Source organism: Gopherus evgoodei, chromosome 2 (assembly GCF_007399415.2).
Source record: "Gopherus evgoodei ecotype Sinaloan lineage chromosome 2, rGopEvg1_v1.p, whole genome shotgun sequence".
Taxonomy (NCBI): Eukaryota; Metazoa; Chordata; order Testudines; family Testudinidae; genus Gopherus; species Gopherus evgoodei.
In genome coordinates, this window is record NC_044323.1 from 57,963,541 (window position 1) to 57,991,494 (window position 27,954).

At 43.9% G+C, this 27,954-nt stretch overlaps 1 protein-coding gene across 1 annotated transcript in view; it reads left to right on the forward strand.

The window, feature by feature from the left end:
* HDAC9 (histone deacetylase 9) overlaps window positions 1-27,954 on the forward strand; it is a 684,467-nt gene that overhangs the window by 628,432 nt on the left and 28,081 nt on the right. Inside the window, 1 exon segment of the mRNA XM_030550719.1 lies at window positions 25,210-25,343. Within this exon segment, the coding sequence (XP_030406579.1) occupies window positions 25,210-25,343 (134 nt within the window).

Consider the following 27,954-nt stretch of genomic DNA (forward strand, 5'->3'; position numbering starts at 1 on the left):
ACAGCAACTGCAGACACTGCACTGGGAGTTGCCAGAGCAACTGGACTTGGGTGGGAGAGATTGCTGAACTAGGCTCCCTCAGAAAGTGGCACACAGCCCCAGTGGCCCATGCCCCCATTTCTCTGGAGACACCACATGGGGCTGGAGCTTCCTCAATTCCCAGTGGAGGGGAGAGAGAGAATGAATGCTGGACTGGGTTTCCTCCAGCTACCAGCAGACTCAGCATGGGCCCCAGGATCCCTTCCCCCTTCTGGGGCATCACATGGGGCAGGAGTTCCTCCATCTTACAGATTAGGAGAGAAAGCTAGGGTGGGCTTCCTCCACAACCAGCACCAGGACTTGGTATCAGTAGGTCTTTCCCTTCCCTGGGATAACAGCCTTCTCCTACTAGCAGCTACTATAGTTAGTACTGCTTTTGTGGGGGCCACCAGGTTAACAGTGTGCATAATTTGAAGACAGTCTGATTGCATGCATGTGAGTGGGGTGATAATGTGAAGGTGAAAGTAGGGCTGCACACGTGGCCTTGCCAATGGAGTTTAGTTTAAAAATCTTTGACAATGTGCAAGGCAAAAAATAACTCAGTTCACTCTCCCAGCCCTGTGCTAGTCCTGCAGGGCTGACAATATTCAAATCAAAGAGTAAAATTCTGTCTGGACCTTATCCCGGTACAAAATAGGGCAAGGATATGAGTAATGTGCTGATATCCACAGCACAGAGTGCATAAGAACCAGGAAGAAATTCAGTCCCCTCCTCTTCAAAGAGCACAGGTACTGGTGCTCCCTCCCTGCTTCCTTGAGTACACAGAGTATCCCAAAGGGGGCAGGGAGGAAACAGGGCCCCAGATCCTCATTGCACACACACACACTCACCCACCCACCCACCCAACCAGTGGTGCTGTCTGGCTTTGGTAGTGTGCTGTACCCTGTACAAGGGTGTGAGTTCCCCCTAAGATGATGTGGTCCCAGTGTGGGGCTGTGCCTACAAGGTTAAAAGGTTAAAAAATCCCCAGCAAATTACACATGCCCTTCCCTGTGCTCCACAGGCTTCTTCCTCTTACATCCTCTTACAGCCCCTCTCCCTTTTTATGTTGCTCCCACTCATGACTCCTTACTATTCGCTTCACCTCATATTGGCCCTGCACCTTCTGCCCTGTTGCCTCCAACACTTGGACAATGCATTTGTTCCCCCCCCCCAAGCCCTTTTTCTCCTTCAGTTTCTCTCACTCAACACCTACTTCCTTCATGAATCTTTCCAGGATTGGCCTCTGCACCATTGATCTCCCCACAACTTCCCTTTCGAGGTTGTCTCATGGTTTGTCTATATGTGTTCGACTGTAAGTGGCAGGAACTGTATCTCACTCTGTGTCCTATAAAGCACATTGTAGATTTGCAGATAGTTGTGTGTTGTTGTCAGTGGTTACTGTTACTAGTAATCATTATTCATTTGAAAACCAGTTCTTTCTTTACTTACATGGAAAGACTTGTGTTCACTTATGTTATCATATTAGACCACAGCATCAAAACCATTTAAGAGATATGTACAGTGTAGCACCTTGCACTATTGTAAGTGCAAAAAACTGGGCTAATTTTTAAAAAAAGTCTCCTACCTCACCTTCAAAGGTGTTTCAGGCTAGGCGAGCTGTGCGTGAGGGCTTCTGTACTGGTGGAACCGGCCTACAGATGGAATCACAACCAAGGGAAGGAAAATTTTCTTTTTTCATTTGTTTTCCCTTGCTTTTAAGGATTCACACACAACAAAGTTAGTTTGAGTTTCTATACCATGAACCATCAGAACAAAAAAAGATATGTAAAAACATACATGATGACAAGTTTGAAAGAACATCTGCCCTACAGAACTGTAGGACCAAAGTTTGAATGCTATTAAGATTTGTCTAGTTTAGGTGTAATTACAGAAGCTTATGAAAATCTTTAATGCCTTGTGATTGCTATAGTCTGTATTCTGGTTCCCAGAACATGCATCTTTGTCCTTTTGGCTTGAACATAGATGTCACACACAATTTCTAGGGCTATTTTTGTGATGATTAAAGAATGGGGAAGATATTGCAATTATTGGGCTAAATTCTGCCACCGTTACACAGGTGTAAATCTATTGTAGTCAATGGGATTACTCCAGATTTACATTGTCCCCCATTGACTAACATGACTAAAGCAATGATACTAAGCATAGCTGAAGCAGTGACAAGGGGTGAGATCTCCTCTTGGGCCACATTCTCTTTGTCAAGGGTCTGATTATTAGGCTATGTCTTCACAGCAGCCTCTTTCTCAGGTGTTCTCCTCAACACACTAACCCCTCACCTGAGTTAAGAGATGCTTTGAACTGGGGCTAATTGGCACAGCTGGGGGTGTGGGTTAGAATTCAGGTTCCACTTTCACTTTGGCTGGTAACTTGCCCACTCTACAGTGAGGATGCAGGCTGAGCCGCTCAAGTGTTGACAGTCCAGTCCTCCAAATCCCCCCATGTGCCCAGAATGACAGATGAGTTCTCCGAAAATTCACTGACAAAGAGAGCAACTCATCTTATTGCACACAGAGCCATGGGTAATGACCCCAGTAGTGCTGCCAACTCACACAGAAGATCGCTCAGCACCAGTGAGGACATAGTGACTCAGGTATGACTTTGCTGTGTGGCTGTTCAGACGCAGGTTAGGCGGGTTAGGTTAATCTGGTTGTCTGGTGCCGATCACCCAGGCTAAACCTGCAGTGAAGATTTAATGGATGTATCTGATCAGGACTTTTCTCACACTTGGTCAAAGACAGCATGAGCCAAGCCCTAAGTCTAGGAACGCTCCCCACACTGGATGGCATATCAAGAAGAGTTGAGCAAACAATTGGTAATAGTGACGGATACCAACTCACTCCTCCAAAGTGAATAAGAAAAGTGGTCAATATATTTTGCTGAGTAAAATCAGAGGCCAAGCTGCATATTTGGCAGAAAAGTTTTAGAAATGATACACTGCTGCTTATTTTTTTCTCTTTTTTTCATCAGCCATTCATAGGAAAGTCCTCATCGATTACATTGGAAGTTATACTGGAATTGTCTTGGTGGGAGGTGGGATTTGCACATCCCATGGATGGATTGGCCCCTAAACTCATCCTCCAAGATCCACAGGAGCACCACACTTCAACACTGACCTCAAGGCTCTATGGCAGCACAGCTCCATGGACTTCCTTGCTGATTGTTGCCCCTGAATTCTCCCTCAGAACATGTGATTTACTGTGTAGTGATCTACACTGTCAAGATAGTGCTGGATTGGGTCAGCATTTTCCTGCTTTGGGATGCTGCGTGGGCCTGTGCGATCTAATGTTGCAGAAAGCATCACTCATGACCCCTTCCCAGGTTCCACCACCTCCTGTTCCAGCCGACCTCCTGTAAACACATATTGCTCAGTCCATGTGAAGCTACCAAAACATATCCCCTTATTCATCCCCCTAGGGAGATTGTCTGAATCTAGGTCCCCTCTGTTTGTAGACGAAAATGATTTATCTCTAAGCCCTCACTGCTCCCTCATCCTTCCAAATCTCATGATGGATATACAGGAAAATACAGTTGTCATCATTCTGGCCCCATACATACATTCATTTCTACTGTTGCTCACCCACACAGGAACTCAGATATCTAGTATTCTCCCTTACGTGCTTACATTGTCTCTTTGGCACAAACACACAAACTTATTCATTGTCATACTCATTCACTGACACACTTATCCGTTTTCTGACACACCCACATCCTCTCTGTCTTACACATAGACACTAGGGTCCAGCTGTGAAATTTGGATCTGAATAGCAGGGTGGTGTTTAGATCTGGAATTTTGGTTCATGCCTATCTCTCTCATAAAAAGAAACTAAGTAGTTCTGCCAAAACTGAGAAGGGAAAAATAATTTCCCTGCGTGCAGTAGAACATTTGAAAAGTTGTGATCTGTGGAACTGCTCCAGTTTTACAACAGTTCAGTTGATCTTGTCTGTTTGTACCTAGTGAGAGAGTCAAAGACTTCTTGCTGCCAGGAATTTTTGAGTTGCTTTGCAGATAGAATTGCTTAGCTTTGTATTAAGCTTTCAGCTTCTGTGGCTGCAGAGCTGTGTCTGTGGGGGGCACAAATGCAGTCTTCTTTGCTACAATTCAGCAAGTGCTGTTCAGAAAGGTCCTGGAGTTGTTGGAGACCTTCAGGTCTGTGAGCTAGGTCCTTGTCCCTCCTACTTGGTAAAAGTCAGTAGAGACACAGTGGTTATTATTGTAATTGATTGCAGGAGACAAGATCCTTTCTTCCCTTAAGGAAGCTATTGTTATTGTTGCTGAAGAAACCATCTCTTAACACAGAGAAACTCTCCGTTTATTGCCCTATCTTGAATCTTCTGCTTTTAGGAAGAATTACTGAAAAGACTGTGGGGTTGCAGCTGCAGCAATATCTAGATTCCTCAGGTCACCTCAATACCAAACTGTTTGGGTTTAGGCCTGGGTATGGTACAGAAACTGCATTGCTGATTGTTCCTTCTGGTGATGAATGAAGATTAGGCATCCCTACTGATTTCTTTTTAGAGAACTGTCAGCTGCCTGTGATGCTACTCCAATACTATGGTGACAGGGGCCTAGAGGCCATTAATCTATCTGCAGAGCCTGTTGGGGAAGATGCAGTAACTCAAGTGGTGAGACCCAGTGGGTAGTGTCAGACAATTGCTCAGCTGCCTCAAGGCCTTGCTCATGCGGGAGTCCCATGGGTACATGTAACTGGACGCCAGCACTATTTCAAAGTTTCCCTTTGGAAAACCAGAAAAGTAATGGATGAGGATTTCCAGACAAAGCTCTAAATACTGAGAATAACAGTCCTCAAACTGTGGTCCCTGGAGCCACTGGTTTTTAGTAATGCACAGAATGAAACATTTGAGAACACATATTGGGGGTTGGGTGAGGGATATTCTGTGGAAGGATTTCATTCTCATGTACATATCTACAGAATGAAACAACAAGAAAACTCTTGCTTTGTTTTTTCTAAAATCCAAAGCATCTGAGATGATGCATCACATGTTTTACTTCAGGAAGTAGCAAGAAAGAACTATGCTACTATGTTCTACTATGTTCACCTGACTGTGAATCACAATAAAGTGAAGTAAATTCTGAACCTTGGCTCCAGTCCTTCGGTCTGGCTCTGTGGGGCATAGACAGGGCTGGCTCCAGGCATCAGACGAGAAAGCACGTGCCTGGGGTGGCATATTGTAAGGGGCGGCATTCTGGCCAATCTTGGGGCAGCCCTGCCATGGTTCCTTTTATTTTTTTTCTTTGGCAGCCCAGTCCACAGGTCCGGAGCCCCCGGCCGGATCCCTGCACTCCACCAGTCCCAGCCCAGCCGGGGCATGGACGCCAGCCTGGGGGAAAGAACTAACGATCCCCGCCGCTCACTGTGCTGCCGGGCTCCCCGGGACGTGCCACTCTCTGCCACCTGCACCGACCTCTGCCTCCTGTGCCGCTCTGAGCCTGGCCTGGCTGAGCCGCCTTTAAAGGAGCAACTGAGCCAGCACTTCCTGCAGCCCTTGGGGGCTCCGCCTGCCCAGCTGGGAGAAGCACCCCACTGCCGGAGGGAGGAGCCCCTCTCACCCAGCTGCAAGTGGACTGCAGTGCGGCCCTTCACCCTCCTGTGAGCTGCCTTAACCACCCTCCACGTGCTCCTTGCAGCTGCCTTTTTTTCCTTTGGCAGTCTGGCCACCATTTTTTTTGTTGCTTGGGGTGGCAAAAAAGCTAGAACTGGCCCTGGACACAGATCCTCTGTTGGAGCCCAGATGGCTGTATAATATATGGAGATATACCTATCACATAGAACTGGAAGGGACCTTATGAAATCATCAAGTCCAGCCCCCTGCCTTCACTAGCAGGATCAAGTACTATCCCTGACAGATTTTTGCCCCAGATTCCTAAATGGCTCCCTCAAAGATTGAGCTCACAACCCCAGATTCAGGACGCCAGTGTTCAAACCACTGAGCTATCCCTTTGCCTGTGCCACCTTTATATGTCCTCTGGGGCAGCTGAGAACTGATCTGGCCTCTAGCATAAGTTAGGCCAGCCTCAGGGCTCCTCCACCCTCTGCTGTCTGATAACAATATACCTGACCAGACATTGATTCCTACATTAGGGGAGCTGGGAAGTGACATCCAGCTATGTCATTAATATGCCATCCATGGTTTTCCTCACACTGGAGAAATCCTTACCTGCCCTTTCAGAGCATCCTTACTGTCCCTTTGAACCATCAGAGAGGCACAAAGGGCTGTTGTATGAGGCAGAATCTGACCCTTCATTCTCAAACATCATTTTAACAGACTACAGCAGAAAGGTGCTCAGTGTATTTCATTTGGAAATTACGATTAATTAGACCCAAACACAGTTTCCTCTCTCTTGCTGAATTTTACACATTACTTCTGCAATAAGAAATGACAGGCAGTGCATTTCTGGGTTATTAAATATGTGTCAGGTGGTGTTCGAAGGCATAAAGCCAGAGACAAAGTGACTAACTACCCAGTAATCCCTTAGAAATGCACTTCCTTGAGTTCCTCTTGCTAATAGGAAATCGAGTTTATTAAACATAAGGGACCAACTCATAGGAAATGCAGAGCACCCACAACTCATGTCGGCTTCACTGGTAGAGTGAGTGCCAATCTGAGCCAGGAAATTCAACATTAATTCTGAAGCTACCTGCTCATTGAAAACCCATCCTTGAAGTACCCATTGCAGGTATTGCCATAATCTCATCATGGTGCATGATTTTACATATGGGGGCCAGATCCTCAGCTGCTGTTCATCAGCATGTGCTGCTTTACACAAGCTGAGAATTTGTCCCTGTATTTAATGCATTATGTATGTGTGATTGGGTAATATATGACAAAGTGAGAGCCTTAGTTCACAGAATGATAGATCTACACGCAGTGGAAAGGTCAGACCGGAGGTTTCTAGTCCATTCTGCCTTTTTGGCAGAATAACATAGACCTTCTTCAGTCAGCACCAATCCGTTCTGAATTTCTGAGCTGTGGGCTTAAGTCAGAACCTTTAGGGAGCACGACGGAGAAAAATTAGCAGGTGCTTAGCACCCACCGGCACCTAGTTCCCCTTCCTCTCCTCCACTCCTGCCCACCTGTGGCCCCTGCTGATCAACTCCTCCCCTGCCTCCCAGCGCCTCCTGCACACCCCGGAACAGCTCTTCAGTGGCGTGCAGAAGGCACTAGGAGGGTGGGGGAGGAGTGAGGATGGGGCGCTCAGGGGAGGGGGCAGGAAGAAGCAGGGCAGGGGCAGAGTGGGACACAGGCCAGGGGTGGAACAGGGTGAGCACCACAGGGAAAATTAGAAGCCAGTGCCTGTGAATTCCAAATCAGGTTAGTTTAGGTTTTCATGAATTTAAAAAAAATAGGGCCAGGTCCTCAGCTAACATAAATCAGAAAAGTTCCAGTGACTTCAACTGAGATACTCCAATTTGTGCCACTAAGACTCTGTCTTTATATTTAAAAATCTGTTAAATTGATTGTACGGGCAGTACACTGATATCTTCCAAACCTAATCTAGTTCTCTGGTTTCACTGGATATACAATAAAGATATCTGATGTTCCAAATTGCAGATGAATATATCTCCATACCTGAGCTAAGAATCAAGCTCTTTTATCAAACATCCCTATTGGGAAACAACCACATTATATTCACGTCCAGTGCAGTCTTACCTTTTAGACCTACTCTGTTGGCATAACAGGATTATTTTATTTCCTAATATATTAGTTCCACAAACCTTCTGGATTTGTTAAAATGTCTATGAAAGCATTACAATTAAAATCAAACTGTGTCAAGTCTATTAAACGCAATTAGGCCTTCTGGGCCAGATTCTCAGCCACACTAAAGGCTGCTTTGTGACACTCTGGTGGTGTAAAGTGGCTTTGATCCTGGTTTGAAGGACCATGGCACTATTTCCTCTTTGTAGTGAGATGCCTCCAGTGGAACAGGACCACCATATCAGCTCTTACACCAAGCCCCTTGGTGTATGGGGAAGTGCAGGGTATATATATGGCAAGGAGATAAGGAGCACACTAAGATTTTCCTTATTTCCTGATGTGATCTGCCAGGGCTGCCCCTGACAATCATCAACAGCTGATGCAGATGGGAGCAGCCATGAAGCTGATCTTATTTACACTGGAGACTTATCCCATGCTCTGGGGCTGTCAAGTTGGCTTCAAGTCACCCTTTGCCCTCCACTTCACCAGGCCTGCCCCAAGCACCATTCATCCTAACTGGAGGATCTGGTCCTCTGTATTTTACTTAATTTTCATATATAAGAACGGCCATACTGTGTCAGACCAATGGTCCATCTAGTCTAGTATACTCTCTTTCCACAGTGGTCAATGCCAGCTACTTCAGAGGGAATGAACAGAACAGGGTAATCACCAAGTGATCCATCTCCTGACATCCCGTCACAGCTTCTGGCAAACAGAGGCTAGGGAAACTCATAGCATAGGATTGTACCCCTGACCATCTTGGCCAATCACCATTGATGGATCATTGATGGGTCCTCCATGAATTTATGTCATTCTTTTTTTAACCCAGTTATAGTTTTGGCCTTCATAACGTCCCCAGGCATCGAGTTGACTGTGCATTGTGTGAGGAAATACTTTCCTTTGTTTGTTTTAAATCTGCTGACTATAATTTCATTGGGTGACCCCTAGTTCTTGTGTTATGCAAAGGAGTAAATAACACTTCCTCATTCACTTTCTCCAGACTAGTCACAATTTTATAGACCTCAATCATATCTTTTCTTAGTTGTTTCTTTTCCAAGCTGAAAAGTCCAAGTCTTTTTAATGTCTCCTCATGTGGAAGCTGTTCCATATCCTTCATCATTTTTGTTGCCCTTCTCTGTCTTTTGCAATTCTAGTATATTTCTTTTGAGATGAGGTGACCAGATCTGCACTCAGCATTCAAAGTGTAGGTGTATCATGGATTTATATAGCGGCATTATTCAGGACCGGCGCTAGTGTTTTTAGCTCCCTAGGCGCACGGCCATTTCACTGCCCCGCGCGCTGGTTCTGCGGCTCTGGTGAAGCTGCCACAGGCGTACCTGCGGGAGGTCCACCGGAGCCGCGGGAGCAGCGGACCATCCGCAGGAATGCCTGCAGCAGGTCCACTGGAACCGCGGGACCAGGGGACCCTCCGCAGGCACGGCTGCGGCAGGTCCACAGGAGCTACCTGCCACCCTTCCTGGCAAAATGCCGCCCCCCTAATAATCCTGGCACCCTAGGCGATTGCCTAGGCCACCTAAATGGAAGCGCCGGCCCCGGCATTATTATATTTTCTGTCTTATTATCTATCCCTTTCCTAATGATTCCTATCATTGTTAGCTTTATTGGCTGCCGCTGCACACTGAGTGGATGTTTGCAGAAAACAATCCACAATGACTCCACAATCTCTTTCTTGAGTGATAACAGCTAATTTATTCACATCATTTGGTATGTATAGTTGGGATTATGTTTTCCAATGTGCATTACTTTGCATTTATCAACACTGAATTTCATCTGCCATTTTGTTGCCATCACCCAGTTTTGTGAGATTCTTTTGTAACTCTTTGAAGTCTGCTTAACACTTATTATCTTGGGTAGTTTTGTATCATCTGCAAATTTTGGCACCTCACTGTTTACCCCTTTTTCCAGATCATTTATGAATATGTTGATTCCAGCACAGATCCCAGGGAAACACTAGTATTTACATCTCCATTCTGAAAGCTAACCATTTATTCCTACCCTTTGTTTTCTATGTTCTAACCCAGGGGTGGGCAAACTTTTTGGCCTGAGGACCACATTGAGTTTCAGAAATTATATGGACGGCTGGGCTAGGCATGGCCCGGCCCTCACCTCCTGTCCAACCCCTCCTGCTTCTTGCCCCCTAACAGCCCCCTTGGACTCCTGCCCCATCCAATCCTCCCCATTCCCTGATGGCCCACCTCTGGGCCCCTGACCCATCCACCCCCCCCCAGCTCTCTGTCCCTGACAGCCCCCAGAACCTCCGCCCCTGAGTTTCCCCTGATGCCCCATCCAACCCCCTCTCTCATTCCTGACTGGCCCCATTCAACCCCTGTTCCCTGCCCTCTGACCACCCCCGACCCCAGTCACACCCCCGCCCCCTGACCACCACCCCAAACTCTCCTGCCCTTTCTCCAAGCCCCCCTGCTCCCTGCCCCCTTACTGCGCTGCCTGGAGCACTGGTGGCTGGTGGCGCTACAGCAGCACCACCCACCTGGAGCCGAGCCATGCCACTGCCAACACACAGCACAGAGCACCGGGTCAGGCCGGGCTGTGAAGCTTCACTGACCCAGGAGCTCGCAGCCCCATCACGCAGGGCATTGTGCTGGAGAAGCAGTGAGTTGCGGCTGTGGAGAAGGGGAAACAGCATGGGAGGGGCCAAGGGCTAGCTTCCTGGGCCAGTAGCTCAAGGGCCAGGCAGGAGGGTCCCATGGGCCAGATGTGGCCCACAGGCTATAGTTTGCCCACATCTGTTCTAACCACTTACTGATCCATGAGAGGACCTTCCTGCTTATCTCATGATAGCTTACTTTGCTTAGGAGTCTTGGGTGAGGGACCTTGTCAAAGGCTTTCTGAAAATCTAAGTACACTATATCCACTGGATCCTCCTTGTCTACATGCTTGTTTACCCCCTCAAAGAATTCTAGTAGATTGGTGAGGCATGATTTCCCTTTACAAAAACTATGTTGACTCTTCCCCAACAAATTGTGTTCACATATGTGTCTGTTAATTCTGTTCTTTACTATAGTTTCAACCAGTTTGCCTGATATTGAAGTTAGGCTTACCAGCCTGTAACTGTCAGGATTGCTTCCAGAGCCTTTTTAAAAAATTGGCATCACATTAGCTATCCTCTAGTCATCTGGCATAGAAGCTGATTTAAATGATAGGTTACATAACACAGTTAGTAGTTCTGCAATTTCACAATAGGAATGCATTCTAAAGGACAGATTTTCTGGTATGGTGTGGCTGTTTTGTGCCACATGCCCAGCAGAATGTGGCCCTAATCTAGCTCAACTGTGGAGGATCACTACCCTGAAAAGATGATTTCTGGTGTAAGGCTCTTATACTGGCCCTGGAATAGCAGGACAAAAGAGGCATGGTCAAAGAAAAGGGTTTGGCCAGAATACCTTGTGCCATGCCAATCCTAGAGTGTGGTTTCATCCCACTTGGGCTGTTTACAGCTGGCATAAATTAGAACAGCCCTCAAGATGCTCTAATTCAGGGGTCTGCAACCTTCGGCCCGTGGACCATCAGAATAATCCACTGGTGGGCCGTGAGACACATTTTGTTTACTTTGACTGTCTGCAGGCATGGCTCCCTGCAGCTCCCAGTGGCCGTGGTTTGCCGTTCCCGGCCAATGGGAGCTGCGGGAAGTGGCGGCCAGCATGTTCCTGAGGCTTATGCTGCTTCCTGCAGCCTCCATTGGCCAGGAAAGGTGAACCGCAGCCACTGGGAGCTGTGGGGTCCGTGCCTGCGGAGGGTGAATGTAAACAAAATGTCTTGCAGCCCGTCAGTGGATTACCCTGATGAGTCGCGTGGCGAAGGTTGCCAGCCCCTACTCTAATTTGATGTAGGTGGATTAGCCCTGCACAGAGATGACACTATGGTAAGAAGAGTGCAAGACAAGTGTTATGTACCTTTGCATAACTGTACCCCCCATGACTGGCACTCTATGGAAAACAGCTATATCTCAGGATCTGGGCCTTAATCTTTCCAACAGAAATTATAACATAATGAAAATCCCAATCATTAGTTCAGAAACCACAGAATCCTCTAAAATGGATTTTAATCCAACATCTAAAAATTACATTTCTTTTCTCATTTCCAGTTGGGTAAAATCTATATTCAGATAAATCAGGGCCATGACATCAAATTATTTTAAATGTATTCCTAAAATTTATGATAGCTGATTTAAATGATAGGTTACATACCACAGTAGTAGTTCTGCAGTTTCATATTTTAATTACTTCAGAACTCTAGGGTGAATACCATCTGGTGCTGGTGACTTATTACTGTTTAATTTACCAATTTATTCCAAAACCTTCTCTACTGACACCTCAGTCTGGAATAGTTCCTCAGTTTGTCACTGAAAAAGAATGGCTCAGATGTGGGAATCTCTTTCACATCCTCTGCAGTGAAGACTGATGCAAAGAATTCATGTAGCTTCTTCACAATGGCTTTATCTTCATTGATCGCTCCTTTAGCACCTCGAACATCCAGTGGCCCCACTGATTGTTTGGCCAGTTTCCTGCTTCTGATGTACTTAAAATATTTTTGCTGTTTGTTTTTGAGTCTTTGGCTAGTTGCTCTTCACATTCTTTTTTTGGATTGCCTAATTATACTTTTCTACTTGACTTGTTGAAGTTTATTCTTCTTTCTATTTTCCTCAGTACGATTTAACTTCCAATTTTTAAAGATGCCTTTTTGCCTCTAGCCGTTTCTTGATCATAATAGTCTACCATTCTAGTTTAAGTCAGTGGGTGCTAGGGCCCTTGGCAAGCCACAGGGGATATATACAACCTTGCAGGATTAGACCAGTAATTTGAGTGAGCCAAATCCTCTGCTAGTGTAAATTGGTGTAGCTCCATTGACATCACTCATGGTTCCCCATAAGAAACAACTCACCTGAAAAGGGGCCAGGCGGAAGCCCACCCCTTAAGCCAATTCACTGTGTGGAGCAATCTGTGCCAGCCTAATGACTTTACTTAGTGTGCCTGTCTCTCTCCTGGGCTGGGCTGGCTCTGAACTTCCCCCTACACATAGCTGAGGCATAAAATCCAAGATCCAGCCCTAAGATTTATTGACCTCAGTAGCAAAGCCAGGTTTTCTGGTTTTTAGACCTCTCCATTTATCCCTTCCATTCTACCTCTCTGACTTCATAGCCACTTGCAGTACTTTCCTGTCAGTTCTCCAGTCCTGGCAACTCTTTCCCCTCCTTGTGAATGTGGACCCTTGTTCATTGTTCAGAGGGTCACTCACTCTTGTTCTGGTTGATCCTCCTAAAACCCTCGTTCTCTTTTAGCCACTGAGGCAATTGTGCTTTAAATACTTCCTTAAAACCTTCATTTTCTCTTTAGCCCTATAAATATCTCTGTGAAAGTTATAGCCTTACTGTGTGTTTTGGATACTACACAACGATAAAATGCATTGCATTATTCCACTGTATTTAGTTACAAATGTGATGTTATAACAGCACTAAAAGTGCAATAGTTCCCTTATCTTGTACCTTCCCATTAATTTTTTGTATTACAATTATAGAGATAGACAGTGCAAAAGATAATTGAAGGAAGAAGTGGGGGGAACCGCTTGTTCCCTCATGCATTAACTTTGTCTCTTGGAGAGAGGTTGGCTGACATGTCTGCACTACCCAAAAGGGGCTGCCTTGTGATAGAGGTGCACAAGTAGCTCCTTACAGTGGGAATGGTAAGCAAGCACTCAGGGGATGTGGGCCACCATTGAAGTACCTAGAAAGACTGGGGCATTGCAGTGCATGTGGCTTCTGAAGCCTGAGCCATCATGCCCAATGGGGCAGGCTAGCTTCTGCACTCTCCATTTGGTTAATGCCATTTTTCTCCCTCGTTCCAGCACATATTTGGTGAGATGGGTCAATATTATTTGGCTTTCAGTTAGGTATCTTGTGTCTCCTGAAGTATGTACGCCATAGAGATTTGATAATGTAAGATAGGTTCATGGTAGCACTTAAAAACCAATTAATTATGAAAAACATATTACTGTAGGACTAACAACTGTGTAGGAAAACATCTATTATAGAAATTGTTAATCTTCAAAAAATACATTTCTCAGAATGCTAGTATTTATTTAATGAACAATTACTGTCTAATTTAACCTAAATTAAATGCCTGCTTGAGACATGTAATTTAAATTGTTACTGAGCTTCTTTCTGTGGTATTAAAACCATGACGTCACCAGCTCTGCCCGGAGGTTAAATATTTGTCTTTTAAATGCAAGTATTTTAGCACTGGCATTAAGAACTTCTGCCATTTGGAAAGTGCCTTTCATAAGAATGTATTTGGCATTAAATGGAGAATCCCTGTCCCTCATTCACTCAAAGTCCAGATCCTACTGACTCAGGCAAACGCTTTGATGGACTCCAAAGGAAGTTTTGCTGGAGTAAAAGTAAGGATCAAACCCTAAAAGAATAACTTGTTCTCCTAACACAGCACAAGCTTTGCAAAGTGCTTTAGCTGTAGCCCAGCACTGGAAGGGTCAACTATCATTTGACTCCTGTATGGACATATTTATTTAGGACACGTAGCCTGATGACTCAAGAAGTTATGTAAAAACTGACCCACTTAATTTTAGATGCTATTGTTGGAAGAATATCAATGAAAAATAATCAAATAGTCATGAAAGAACCGCAAGGATAGAGTGCAGAACACTGGTGGGTAGATTCTTGGCAGTGACCATCACAAAAGTTTTAATGAGAGGAAAACACATTCTCAAGTAAATTAAAGAGTAGTGACATGATTAAATGGTAAGTAATAGTTAAATGCATGCCTGTAGGTCCAGGACAGAGACTCTGGAGTTTTTGTGTTTTGGGAGTATTTCTTTCTGTACTGTGCTGATTAGCCAGAGGAGATCACCAGCTGTCTGCTAGAAATTTAGAGTCAGATTGTGGTTTTTAAGATACTGCCTATGCTGGGGGGAGGGAGGAGGTGTACAACAGTCCTGCTGCAGTGGAGCTCTTGGGAGGTTTTCTGGGTAACCTAGCAGGTCCACCACCCTTTCAGTGGCTGCACTATCCCCTCCTCTTTCCACCAACCACTTCCTCAGGAAAGGGGAGTTAGGACCATGTCTCCGACCTCACCCCACCTTTTTACCCAACTAGCAGGGAGCAATGCCTGTAAAAAATAGGACTGTCTTCCTTGTATACAGTAGAGGTGCTATCCTCCCAGATGCAAGCACAACTCTAATTAATTTTTTAAAAGTGTATTGGTATTAAAAAAGCAGCAAAGAGTCCCGTGGCACCTTATAGACTAACAGACATATTGGAGAATGAGCTTTCATGGGTGAATACCCACTTCGTCGGATGCATGCAGTGAAAATTTCCAGAGGCTGGTATAAATATGCAAGCAAGAATCAAGCTAGAGATAATGAGGTTAGTTCAATCAGGGAGGATGAGTTCCTCTTCTAGCAGCTGAGGTATGAACTCCTAGGGAGGAGAAACTGCTTTTGTAGTTGGTTAGCCATTCATAGTCTTTGTTTAATCCTGAGCTTATGGTGTCAAATTTGCAAATGAACTGAAGCTCAGCAGTTTCTCTTCGAAGTCTAGTCCTAAAGTTTTTTTGCTGCAGGATGGCTATCTTTAAATCTGCTATTGTGTGTCCAGGGAGATTGAAGTGTTCTCCTCACACACAAGTATTTCAAATTTGATGACAATATATACCTCCAGATCAGTGGCCCCACAATATGCCAACATTTTACTGGCTGACCTGGAACAACACTTCCTCAGCTCTCGTCCACTCACGCCCCTTCTCTACCTATGCTACATTGATGACATCTTAATCATCTGGACCCATGGGAAGGAGACTCTGGAAAAATTCCACCATAATTTCAACAGCTTCCACCACACCATCAACCTCAGCCTGGACCAATCTACACGTGAGGCAGGGCTGGCTCCAGACACCAGCTGAGCAAGCTCGTGCTTGGGCGGCAGATTCTATGGGGCAGCATTCCTCCCAAACCTAGGGCAGCACGGCCGCTTTTTTTTTTCTGCTCTGGCCGCCATATAAGGGGCAGCGGCTCGGAAGAAGGGAGTGCCCTGCAGCAAACTTGGCAGGGCAGCCTATGTCCTTCCCTCCCCGCCAACTGCAGCGGAGCGGAGGGAAGCCCTCCCGGAAGGCAGCCCAGCGGTCGGGGCTGCGTGGCGAGTGCCCTGCTGAAGCGCTGGCCACCCCCCTTCTCTCTCTCCCTCCTGCTCCCTCCCCCTCCCCCCCATTAGACCGGGCGCACACTCTGTGGCACAGGGAGTCCCCTGGCTCTGGCCGCCCTGTAGGGTTTTTTGTTTTGTTTTTCCCCTGCTTTGCCGGCCTCGCCATTGTTTCTCTCCCCCCCCAGCTTAGCTGCTCCAGCCGTGCCGTTTTTGTGTTGTTCCCCCCCTGCTTTGCCGCTCCAGCCGTGCTGTGCTCCCCCCCAGTTTTGCCACTCCAGCCATGCCTTGTTCCCCCCCCGCTTTGCAGCTCCAGCCGTGCCATGTTCCCCCCCATCCCCGCTTTGCCGCTCCAGCTGCGCCGTTCCCCTCCCCCCGCTTTGCTGCTCCGGTGGCCCCATCCCTTTTTTTTTTGGCTTGGGGTGGCAAAAAAGCCAGAGCTGGCCCCTGACGGGAGGTCCATGATACAAATAAGTGACAGTCACGTTAGTACCACCCTATACCGAAAACCCACTGACCGCTATGCCTACCTTCATGCCTCCAGCTTCCATCCAGGGCACACCACACGATCCATTGTCTACAGCAATGCCAAGCACTGAGGTACGACCGCATCTGCTCCAACCCCTCAGACAGAGATCAACACCTACACAATCTTCACTAAGCATTCTCAAAACTACTATACCCGCACGAGGAAATAAGGAAACAGATCAACAGAGCCAGACGTGTACCCAGAAGCCTTCTACTGCAAGACAAACCCAAGAAAGAAACCAACAGGACTCCACTGGCCATCACATACAGTCCCCAGCTAAAACCCCTCCAACGCATCATCAGGGATCTACAACCCATCCTGGACAATGATCCCTCACTTTCACAGGCCTTGGGAGGCAGCCCAGTCTTCGCCCACAGACAACCCGCCAACCTGAAGCATATTTTCACCAGTAACTGCACCATAGTAACTCTAACTCAGGAACCAATCCATGCAACAAATTTTGATGCCAACTCTGCCCACATATCTACACCAACAACTCCATCACAGGACCTAACCAGATCAGCCACACCATCACCGGTTCATTCACCTGCACGTCCACCAATGTAATATATGCCATCATATGCCAGCAATGCCCCTCTGCTATGTACATCGGCCAAACTGGACAGTCCCAATGTAAAAGGATAAATGGAACAAATCAGATATTAGAAATGGCAATATACAAAAACCTGTAGGAGAACACGTCAATCTCTCTGGACACACAATAGCAGATTTAAAGGTAGATATCCTGCAGCAAAAAAGACTTCAGGACCAGACTTCAAAGAGAAACTGCTGAGCTTCAGTTCATCTGCAGATTTGACACCATCAGCTCAGGATTAAACAAAGACTGTGAATGGCTAGCCAACTACAAAAACAGTTTCTCTTCCCTTGGTGTTCACACCTCAGCTGCTAGACTAGGGTCTCATCCTCCCTGATTGAACTAACCTTGTTATCTCTAGCCTGATTCTTGCTTGCATATTTATACCTGCCTCTGGAAATTTCCACCACATGCATCTGACAAAGTGGGTATTCAACCATGAAAGCTCATGCTCCAATACGTTTGTTAGTCTATAAGGTGCCACAGGACTCTTTGCTGCTTTTATATATCCAGACTAACACGGTCACCCATCTGATACTAGTATAAAAAAGAATCCTGACAATGGTACTGGTCCTTTACTAGATGGAAATGGTAGAATTATCAGTAATAATGCAGAAAAGACAGAAATGTTCAATAAATATTTCTGTTGTACGTTTGGGAAAAAAACAGAAGATGTAGTCATATCATATAATAACTAAAACTCTTTCCATTCCACTAGTATCTCAAGAGGTTGTTAAACAGCAGCTACTATAGTCAGACATTTTAAAATCAGTACATCCAGATAACTTGCATCCAAAGTTTTAAAAGATGACTGGCTGAGGCACTCACTGGACCGATAATGTTGATTATCAGTTGCAACTTGGAACACCAGGAAAGTTCTAGCAGAATGGATGGAAGCGAATGTTGTGCCAATATCTTAAAAGGATAAATAGGAACCTGGGTGATTATAGGCCTGTGATTCAGACATTGATTCAGCTGATATGGAACTTGATTAATAAAGAATTAGAAGAGGGTAATATAATTGTGCTAGTCAACACAAGTTTATGAAGAGTAGATCCTGTCAAACTAATTTGATTTTTTTATGAGATTACAAATTTGGTTGATAAAGGTAATTGTGTTGCGGTAATGCATTTAGACTTCTGTAAAGCATTTGACTTGGTACTGCATGACATTTATATTAACAAGCTAGAATGATGCAAAATTAACAGGGCACACATTAAAAAGGTTAAAAACTGGCTACCTGGTAGGAGTCAAAATCTAATTGTAAATGGGAAATCATCAAGCAGATTTGTTTCTAATGGGGGACTCTATCCTGGGAAGCAGTGACTCTGAAAAAGATTTGGAGGCTGTGATGGATAATCAGCTGAATGTGAGCTCTCAGTGCAATGCTGTGACCAAAAGGACTGATGCAATCCTTGGATGCATAAACAGAGGAATCTTGAATAGGAATAAAGAGATTATTTTACCTCTGTATTTGGCCCTGGTGCAACCGCAGCTGGAATACTGAGTCCAGTTCTGGTGTCCACAATTCAAGAAGGATGTTGATAAATTGGAAAAAATTCAGAAAAGAGCCACGTGAATGATTAAAAAATTAGAAAACATGCCTTATTGTAATAGACTCCAGGAGCTCAATCAATTTATTTTAAAAAAGATGAAGTTAAGGGGCGACTTGGTTACAGTCTATAAGTACCTACACAGGGAACAAATACTTAATAATGGGTTTTTCAATCTAGCAGAGAAAGGTATAACACGATCCAATGATTGGGAATTGATGCAAGACAAATTCAGACTGTAAATTATTAACACTGAGAATAGTTGACCACTGGAACAATTTATGAAGGGTTGGGGTGGATTCATCATCACTGCCAATTTTGCATGTTGTTCTAAAAGACATGCTCTGAGAATTATTTTGGGAAGTTTTATGGCCTGTGTTATATAGATGTTCAAATTAGATCAGGGATTGGCAACCTTTGGCATGCGGCCCATCAGGGAAATCCACTGATGGGCCAAGACAGTTTGTTTACCTGCAGCATCTGCAGGTTTGGCAGATCACTAGCTGCAGTTCATGGTTCCAGGCCAATGAGGGCTGCAGGAAGTGGCGGCCAGCACTTTCCTTGGCCCATGCCTCTTCCCGCAGCTCCCATTGGCCTGGAACCATGAACCGCGGCCAGTGGGAGCTGCGATCAGCCGAACCTGCGGGCGCTGCAGATAAACCAGCCCACCAGCAGATTTCCCTGAAGGGCCGCATGCCAAAGGTTGCTGATCCCTGAACTAGATGATCACAATGGTCCCTTCTGGCCTTGGGAGCTATGAGCCTATTGAATATGAGTTTTGCATGTGAATTGATGAGAGAATAGAGACTATGCATATTACAGTTTATGGAAAACATAAGTAGCACAATACTGGCCTGGAGCAGCCCCTCCACATGTGACTCTCCCATCTGATTGGAGAGAGGAGCACTAGACACTGTGCATTAACAAGTGTTCCTTGTGGTCTCCTCCATGGTTACGATTTATGATACAATATATTCTTAAATATTTCTTTCTCAGAGTGACTATAGGAGAGACTTTACTTTAAGGCATCTAGGAATACAATATCATAAAAGTATGTGATTTATCCTATGGATGGGTGAGCTAATTTGGTTAACATTAGGAAATGATTTGTCTTTTTGTTCTCTACTCACTAGCTCATTATGTCAGAGTGCTTTGAGGGTGACCACCAGGTAGCTAGGTCACTTGTGCAAGTCTCCGCACCAGGGGGTAACTTTGCATACTCTGCTTTTGACTTTCATCAGGGGAGCAGTACGGCAGGCTGTTCACCCCAGCCTAGGATTGTATCCTGTCTGGTGCAGTAGAATCCAACACCCCTTAACAGGACCCACTTTAAAATATAAAGCGTGGGGGAAAAAGGGAAAATAATTTGTTATTTTTTTTATTTGTAATTTTGTTAAAATTCCAACCAGTACTATATTTAATCAGAAAATGGGGGGACAGGAAGGGAGAGAGGGAATGGGAGGGTAATATGGACATTTAGTTCAAGTCAATGGGGTCACTTGTAGTGTGTAAAGTTAAAAATGTGCATAAGTCACTGCAGGCGTGGGTCTTTAGTTAAGAATACGCATCAAGTGCATATCCTTGATTTGTGTGGCTAGCCATGTATTTCAGTGTCAAATTTACAATTTGCTGTTTACACCATTATTATTTAGTTCCCCTACTCAACATTTTTATATTTTCTGAGCACTTTTGCAAACCACACCCTGGATATCTAAGTACTGGACTTGAGAGGGAAACAGGTACTTCAATATATAAAGTGTGCTTGAAAATAATTGTTGGCACAAAACCATGCTCACAGTTTCCTGGCACAAAAAAACTGAGACTATTTAAAAAAATCTGGCTACTGCTGTGTAAATATTAAGAAATGTACCGATGCAGCACATTCACAGTAGCATTTGGGAAATAACAGTCTGTGTTTAATCTTTTCCTTATTATTTAGCCACTTGAAACAATTAATTTTCAACATCCTTCGAGCTGGATGTTTTCAAAATGTCATCCTCTTTTTATACCCTTACTCATGGGCGCAAATAATTATGGGCATAATTAAGTCATTTACACATCTAAGTAATGGACTGTACCCACCAGTTCATGTATGTAGATGTCTAAATGGGCTGAGTTGTCCTTGCAGTTATTTCTGTCCACCAAATTGCATGCTCAAAAAGAGATGTCCATTTAAGGCTAAACTGCAAATCAAGCTCTTAGTATTTTTAATGTGACTTTCCATTTTAAACCTCTATCGGAACCTGTTCTGTTCACATAAAATTCTACCATACTATAAATCTTGTACACCACAGCAAAAGTAGACCCTTTTACAGTATGGCAAGGCCGAACTGAAACTGTTTTTTGAAGCCACCATCACAACTGGCACCATTGTCAGCAATGTTAACAGAGAGGCCAAGATTTGAATCTGCTAGTGGTTTTTAAGGATTTGGGTGAGTCTGAAGGTTTAGGATTAAAAATGGTAGTCTGACCTCTTCCTTGCCCCAAGCACCTGGTCACTTGGGAATTCAGAGACATGCTCAGTCTCATTATACCAGGAGAGATGGCTGCTTCTTTTCACAGTGCTCCTCCACTCCCCTTCCTCCTCCACTCCCCTTATTAATTTGTCATAAACTTCAGCCCATCTTAAAATCATGACTTGACTGGGATTCCTTATTTCCATGTTGTTACTTCTGCACTCCAGTGAATTTCCTTTAGGAAGCTAATATCTTTCTAAGCTTGCTATAATGGCACATGATCTACGTTTCTTTGTTATGAATTTTCATAACTCATTCAGTCATAAGAAGCATTGGTACTGTTGGCTAAAGTAATTTCCTATCCCTGGAGCAAGTCATCTTGACTTTTTGGGTAATTGTGCTGAAGAAAAGCCCCCTCCATAATGGTTTCATCTGGTAACCCTTTATCATGTTACCAGATTTTTGCTCTTATTGTCTGTCATAAACAGATAGCTAAGGGTTAATGTTCTTTTACCTGTAAAGGGTTAACACAGGGAACCAAACACCTGACCAGAGGACCAATCAGGAAACAAGACGTTTTCAAATCTGGGTGGAGGGAAGTTTTGGGTGTGAGTTCTTTGTTCTTTGTCTTGGGTCTGTTCTCTTTCTCGGCTCTGAGAGTGACCACAGGAGTCTCCAGGTTTTCTTATCTTCTGTTTCCAAGTTGTAAGTACCAGGATAGTAAGACAATAGGTTTATATTGGTTTTTTTTGTATTTACATGTGTGTAGTTGCTGGAATGTTTTAAACTGTATTCTTTTTGGATAAGGCTGTTTATTCATTTCTTTCCTTTAAGCAATTGACCCTGTATATTGTCACCTTAATACAGAGATATTTTATGCCCTTTTTCTTTCTTTTTATATAAAGCTTTCTTTTTAAGACCTGTTGGAGTTTTTCTTTAGTGGGGACTCCAGGGAATTGAGTCTGCAGCTCACCAGGGAATTGGTGGGAGGAAGAAGTCAGGGGGGAAATCTCTTTGTGTTAGATTTACTAAACTTGACTTTGCATACCCTCTGGGTGAGGGGGAAGAGAGATTAGATCTCTCGGTACTTGTGTTTCCAGGACTGGAAGCAGGGAATCTCCTAGGGTCATCCAGGGAGGGGAGCCTGGGAGGAAGTAATAAGGAAACAAGGGGAAGGGGTTATTTCCCTTTGTTGTAAGACTCAAGGCATCTGAGTCTGGGGGTCCCCCAGGGAAGGTTTTGGGGAGACCACAGTGAGCTAGGCACTGTATAATTCCTGGCTGGTGGCAGCAATTACCAGGTCCAAGCTGCTAACTAAGCTTGGAGGTTTTCATGCTAACACTCATATTTTGGACGCTAAGGTCCAGATCTGGGAAGAAATGTTATGACATTGTCCGATTAATTCCATCCTGGAATTGTACTGGGAGTGGTATGTCTTGTATGGCTGATTGTGTAGACATCTCCTACTAAGTCAGTAGTGACTATTGTAATGTTGATATTTGCTAGTAGTTTGAGGAAAGCAAGCAGGTGAAATAACCTGGTATGATCTCTATCACAAGTACTGTGTACAATTTTCAAAAAGAAGAAAAATCTGTTCGGAGAGACTCTGAATTTATTGCCATAAAATTATGTTGTGGCTGCAGTCACTCTTGTGGTCATATATTGTTTTCAAACTGTGCAGGGTATTGGATTCAGTAGAACTTTCTCTTCCTGACAGAAGCTGTGTGAAGTGAGGGATAATAGCATCTTAAAATCCAGTTGCACTTCTCACAAAGCTGAAGAGAGAGTTATACAGTATGTGGATGTGGAGAGCCCATGAACTATTCATTCTTCTTCATTTCCTTTTGAATTTCCTATGTGTTCATCTCATGGTACTGCTGCTGGCACTGTCTTGATATGAGTCTGAAGATCACATGTGTAGTATGCAAACAGAAATAAATCCTCTAGGTAAAAGAAAGTGGAAACTGGCTAATGATCAAAGGTTATCCTCATTCCACTCCTTCCTTCACTTTTATTATCCTACTAAATTTGGTCTTTTGCAAAGCTTTTTTTCCCCCCACACTACAAGTGAAGGTTGACCTTAAATGAGAGATTTAAATTTTTGCTTGTTTTTCAAACCATGTGTGATTTGAACCACAGTATAGTGGCTTCAGTAGAGTTAAAACTGCAGTTCTTAGAGAGCTACACTAGGTTATAAGTTGGTTTAAAGAATTAACATTTCACTTTAAGGATTCTGGGATCAGCCCTGGCACAAGTGGCAAGTAGAATTTTGTCAAGTATCAGAGGTGTAGCCATGTTAGTCTGGATCTGTAAAAGCAGCAAGGAGTCCTGTGGCACCTTATAGATTAACAGACGTTTTGGAGCATGAGCTTTCTTGGATGAATACCCACTTCGTCAGATGCATACGTAGAATTTTGTGAACAATTAGGCAAAATGTGGAATAATTAGGGACCAGATCCTGCAAACAGTTATAGCCATGCTTAACTATATGTCCCATTGAAGTAAGTGGGGTTACTCATGTGCTTACTTCTTAAGCATCTGTGTAAATGCTTGCAGGGTCAAGGCTTCAGTCTGTGCCTCAGAACATTTCTCCAGAATACTTTTTTCATTTATTGAAATGTCAAATTTCTACATTCCATTCTTACTGGAGCTCAGTAACAATGTCTTTCTGGAGCTATAAACCTCCTGGGTGTCTTGCCAATCTGTTTATTAAACCTAGGGAACATGCAGTGCTCTGGAGCTGGTAGGGACCACTGTCAGAAGAGCAACTAGAACAGAGTGGATAGAAGTGTGAGACCCGGGCTACAAGTGTGTTGTGAATTTAACTTAAAAAGTCTCAAGGGCTTACCTGCCATTAACCATTGGAAGGGAGGTCAAGCAAAAGCAAAAACTGCCCTTGGAAATTACACAACCATTTTCAAAATTTTCCTCCCCAAATTATCTATCTTTTTATGAAATTTAATGAAACAAAAATGAAATAATTTCACCTAACTTTAATCTCAGATGAAATTTAAGTAGTGGTGTTACCTGAGTTGAATATCCTCAGAAAGCTGGATCCAATGGAGCTCCATTGGCAGCCTCTGGTTGTGATACAGGAATACAGAGTGTTGTGGATCAATACTTGAGGAACACTAGCAGAACTGTCTGGTAAACCTTGAACAGTTCCAGCCTGCACTAAGCCTGATTCCCAAGAGTGTTGTTAGTGCACTGACTTTACCAAATACCAAAATGTAACGTATAGTATTATTTATTTTTTACACTGTGGTAGTACATTAAGATCAGGGCCCATTTTGCTGGTCCCTTTACAAAGCGAAAAAATGCATCTAAGAGTCTAAAACTTAATTTAGCAAGATACAGTCTTTGATCAAGATAGTATCTCTTACCCACAGGCTCCTTTTCAGCTTTTACTAGCCAGCCTGGCCAGGATCCATCACAGAGCTCAAATCACTTGTTGCTGGGTTGCTGTTGTTGTTTGCCTTCTTTGTTGAAGGACAAAGGTGGATTCTCTCTTTATTCCTTATATCCCCAATGGTATGTGTATTTAAAAGTTAGGAAGGCCTCCTGGGGATTTAGTCTCCCATGTTTCTCCGGGGTACAGGAATCATATTAAATCTGTACCTGTTGAGTTCAGGATCAGATTAAATGCCTCTGGTTTAGCTTGATGGTTTTGTTTACTGCTAATATATAAACTGTGGTAAATCCGCAATGCCTTTTCTAGGACAGACTTGTTTATTACCTTTTCCTAGGCTAGCCTGTCTGGTTGTAAACATGTTCTAGTAACGTCACACAGTAGGAATTCATAGCGTCACCTATAACTATGTGAATGTGTATCATTTTACAATGATATTAATAACCAGTGTGTTATTAGCTTTCATATGATACTTCACAAGGCATATTTTGTACAAATATCATTGCAGTAGGGTGTGAATATAGAGGTACATGGTTACACTTTCTTCTGTAGTATTTAGGGCTGACCAGAGTTGGAGCCAGGTTACTGAAATAGATGGACCATGGTTCTGATCTTATGTTTTTGTGCAATATCCTCATGTTTCCTACTTTCTGATACAACCGATGTAAAATATGTCATTAATATCTGTTCTGCTTTAATAATTTGCACTACTGTCTTTGCATGTTAGGTTTTGGTCACCTAACGAAGCAGTTGCTGAAGCTAGCAGCTGGTCGTGTGGTGCTGGCATTGGAGGGAGGACATGACCTTACTGCCATCTGTGATGCATCTGAAGCCTGTGTAAATGCCCTTCTAGGAAATGAGGTAAAAGACAAGTCCAAGGGTTTCAGAGGACAATCAATGTTTTCAAAAAGTTCTGTCTTTTTGTTTTCTTTTAATTTTCCCGGTGTGTAGAAATAAGTGCCTTTTGCACATGTCTTAGTAATGAGCAAAACACAAAAGAGTGGGAAGTTATTTTGGTTTTGATTAGCACCCCACCATCAGATGTTTATATGAATCTCTAGGGTTTGCAAAACTATTCTTGATTCTGAGAAGGACTCAATACGCTGTGCTGAAAACCTGCCTTGACATCAGTGAGGGTCACTGATGCTCATCATTGATCATGTTTTGAGCGAGCTATTGTGGGAAAACAGGCTCTTCTCTCAAGATTGCTGGTAATTTCTTGGACTGAAAATAGCAAAAGCACATTTTCATGCAGTATTTTGATACTTCTCTTTCCACCGTCTACTGGCGAATCTCTGCTCTCTGCATGTGCTCACTCTGTGGTGATAATGATAAAGAGTAAACCTGCTAAAGGCACATACAAAAATCAAATACATAAAGGCAACGTACCTTTACCTTAAACTGTGACCTTGTCACATGTTCTCATGCCATGGGCTGTGAAATCTTATTATGGGGAACAGGGTTGCAAGTCATTATTTTTACTGGAAACTGACAGCCTCAGTAATCAGTATTTTTTAGTGTACTCACTCACTTACTAGTCTCCTAATTCCTTTTCAGGGCACCATTTCAGGCCTATTAAATTGGTGTGAAGTGCTGTTTGTTATAGTGGAAATTGCTTATAACCTATATGATCACCTATGAAGGACTTTTAAAAGACCTTTATGCCTTTTTTTTAATGATACATAAAGAATGCCTGAAAGGGTTTTTTTTTTTGCTTATATTCTACTTTATAGATAACAAAAATGTCACATGAAGCCTTCCCTAATTTTGCTGGAGAACGTATTGAGCATCTCAGAGATGTGTATCAGGAGTTCTCAGGCCTGAATCAAAAGGGTACTGGTAATGAACCTTTAACAGAGATCTTTTTTCTCAAATGTTCTTCAAGCATTGGAGTTGAATACAAGTTAAAAAACAGTTTTAAACAATTTATCTAAAAATCCTTTCCCCCTTTCAGCTGCTCAGTTTTCAATCTATTGGCTCTGATGAAGTCTCAATTTCACCAATTCTCCAGTGTCCATAGAAACTTCCAAAGTAGACAAGACAAGAATTTGTGGTACTAAACACAAGCAGGAAGCCCACTTATCCTATGCCTTTCCCCCCTACTTTGAGCCAAATCCTTTCAGGCTTTCTTTATGTATCACAAAAAAGCAATGAAGGACACAAGCCCATTATTTTTTTCCTTTGCAGGTTAAGGAAAATTGACTGTACTGCAAGTCTTGAACTTAGTTTACATGGCAACATAGTACACCCCAACAGGCTGCATACACGGACTCTGCACTATAGTGGCCTGTCTTGAGAACAAGTAGCCTGATTCAGAAGGTACAAGGCACCTCTTCCAGGAAAAGGAGCTATAGAACTTCTTGGGTACAGGAAATTAATGCAAAGAAACTCCCCGGAGCAACCCCAAACCCCAAAGTTCCTCAGTCTGCTCCCTTGCAGGCACCAGGGACAGTGTAGGAATTAATACATTAAGGGAGTGCTACTGTGGAGGGATGATCAAAAAAAAAATGATACCTTGTGTGAAGATGATTGGGGTTGCTGGAAAGGTCTCTCTTCTCCCCATCCCCTTGCACTCTCTGGGAACAAGCATTCCATAGCAGAATATTCAGCCCTATTTGAGTTTCATGCTGGATGACCTATGATATGGCCTATAAAGAAAAATTTTCAAAAGTGCTGAACATCCAGTGTCTTCTTTTGAGGAGGAACAACACTTTTCAATGTCAGGCCTCTTATTTGGGTGCTGAAATATGAATTTAGATGCCTGACTTCATGCATCTCTGTTTGAAAATCTTAGTCATAAAATTTTGTTGACCCTCCGGATCAGCCTGCCCTCCTGCCCATACTCACCCACACTATCATTCATGAACTTCATATCTGACACAGCAGTTTCCTGTGGTGGTGATGGTGATGGTGGCACATCTTCTGAATCCTTCTCCTTCAAAATCAGCCACAACAGCAATATTCTCACAGTGCAACCTTGCCCAGCTTTAGACTGGAGATGTGTCGGCCTGATTTCTGCTTGGCTCTGGTTAGCTTGGACACATTTAACGTAATATCTCTCTGAGGTTTGCAGCCTCATGGGGAGATAAATAATGCTAATGAAACTATGCTCCCACCTAGGGTGACCAGATGTCCCAAATTTATAGGGACAGTCCTGATTTTTGAGTCTTTTTCTTATATAAGCTCCTATTACCCCACAACCCTGTCCTGATTTTTCACACTTGCAGTCTGGTCGCCCTACTCCCACCACTATGCCAGGGGCCTGGCTCTCCACAGCCAACGATGATCATTTGGTGATGTTGCTTCTTTGTGAGAAAGGCCTCGTTTTGGTTTAATGTTGGCTCACACCTGCTACTGCTTCTAAAGCTGCTGACCCTCTGCGTTCTCAGAAAAATACCTAGAGTTGGAAACAGACATGAAATGTATTTTACTGTGAGTTATGCGTGAGTGTACTGAAATATTGACCTAACTC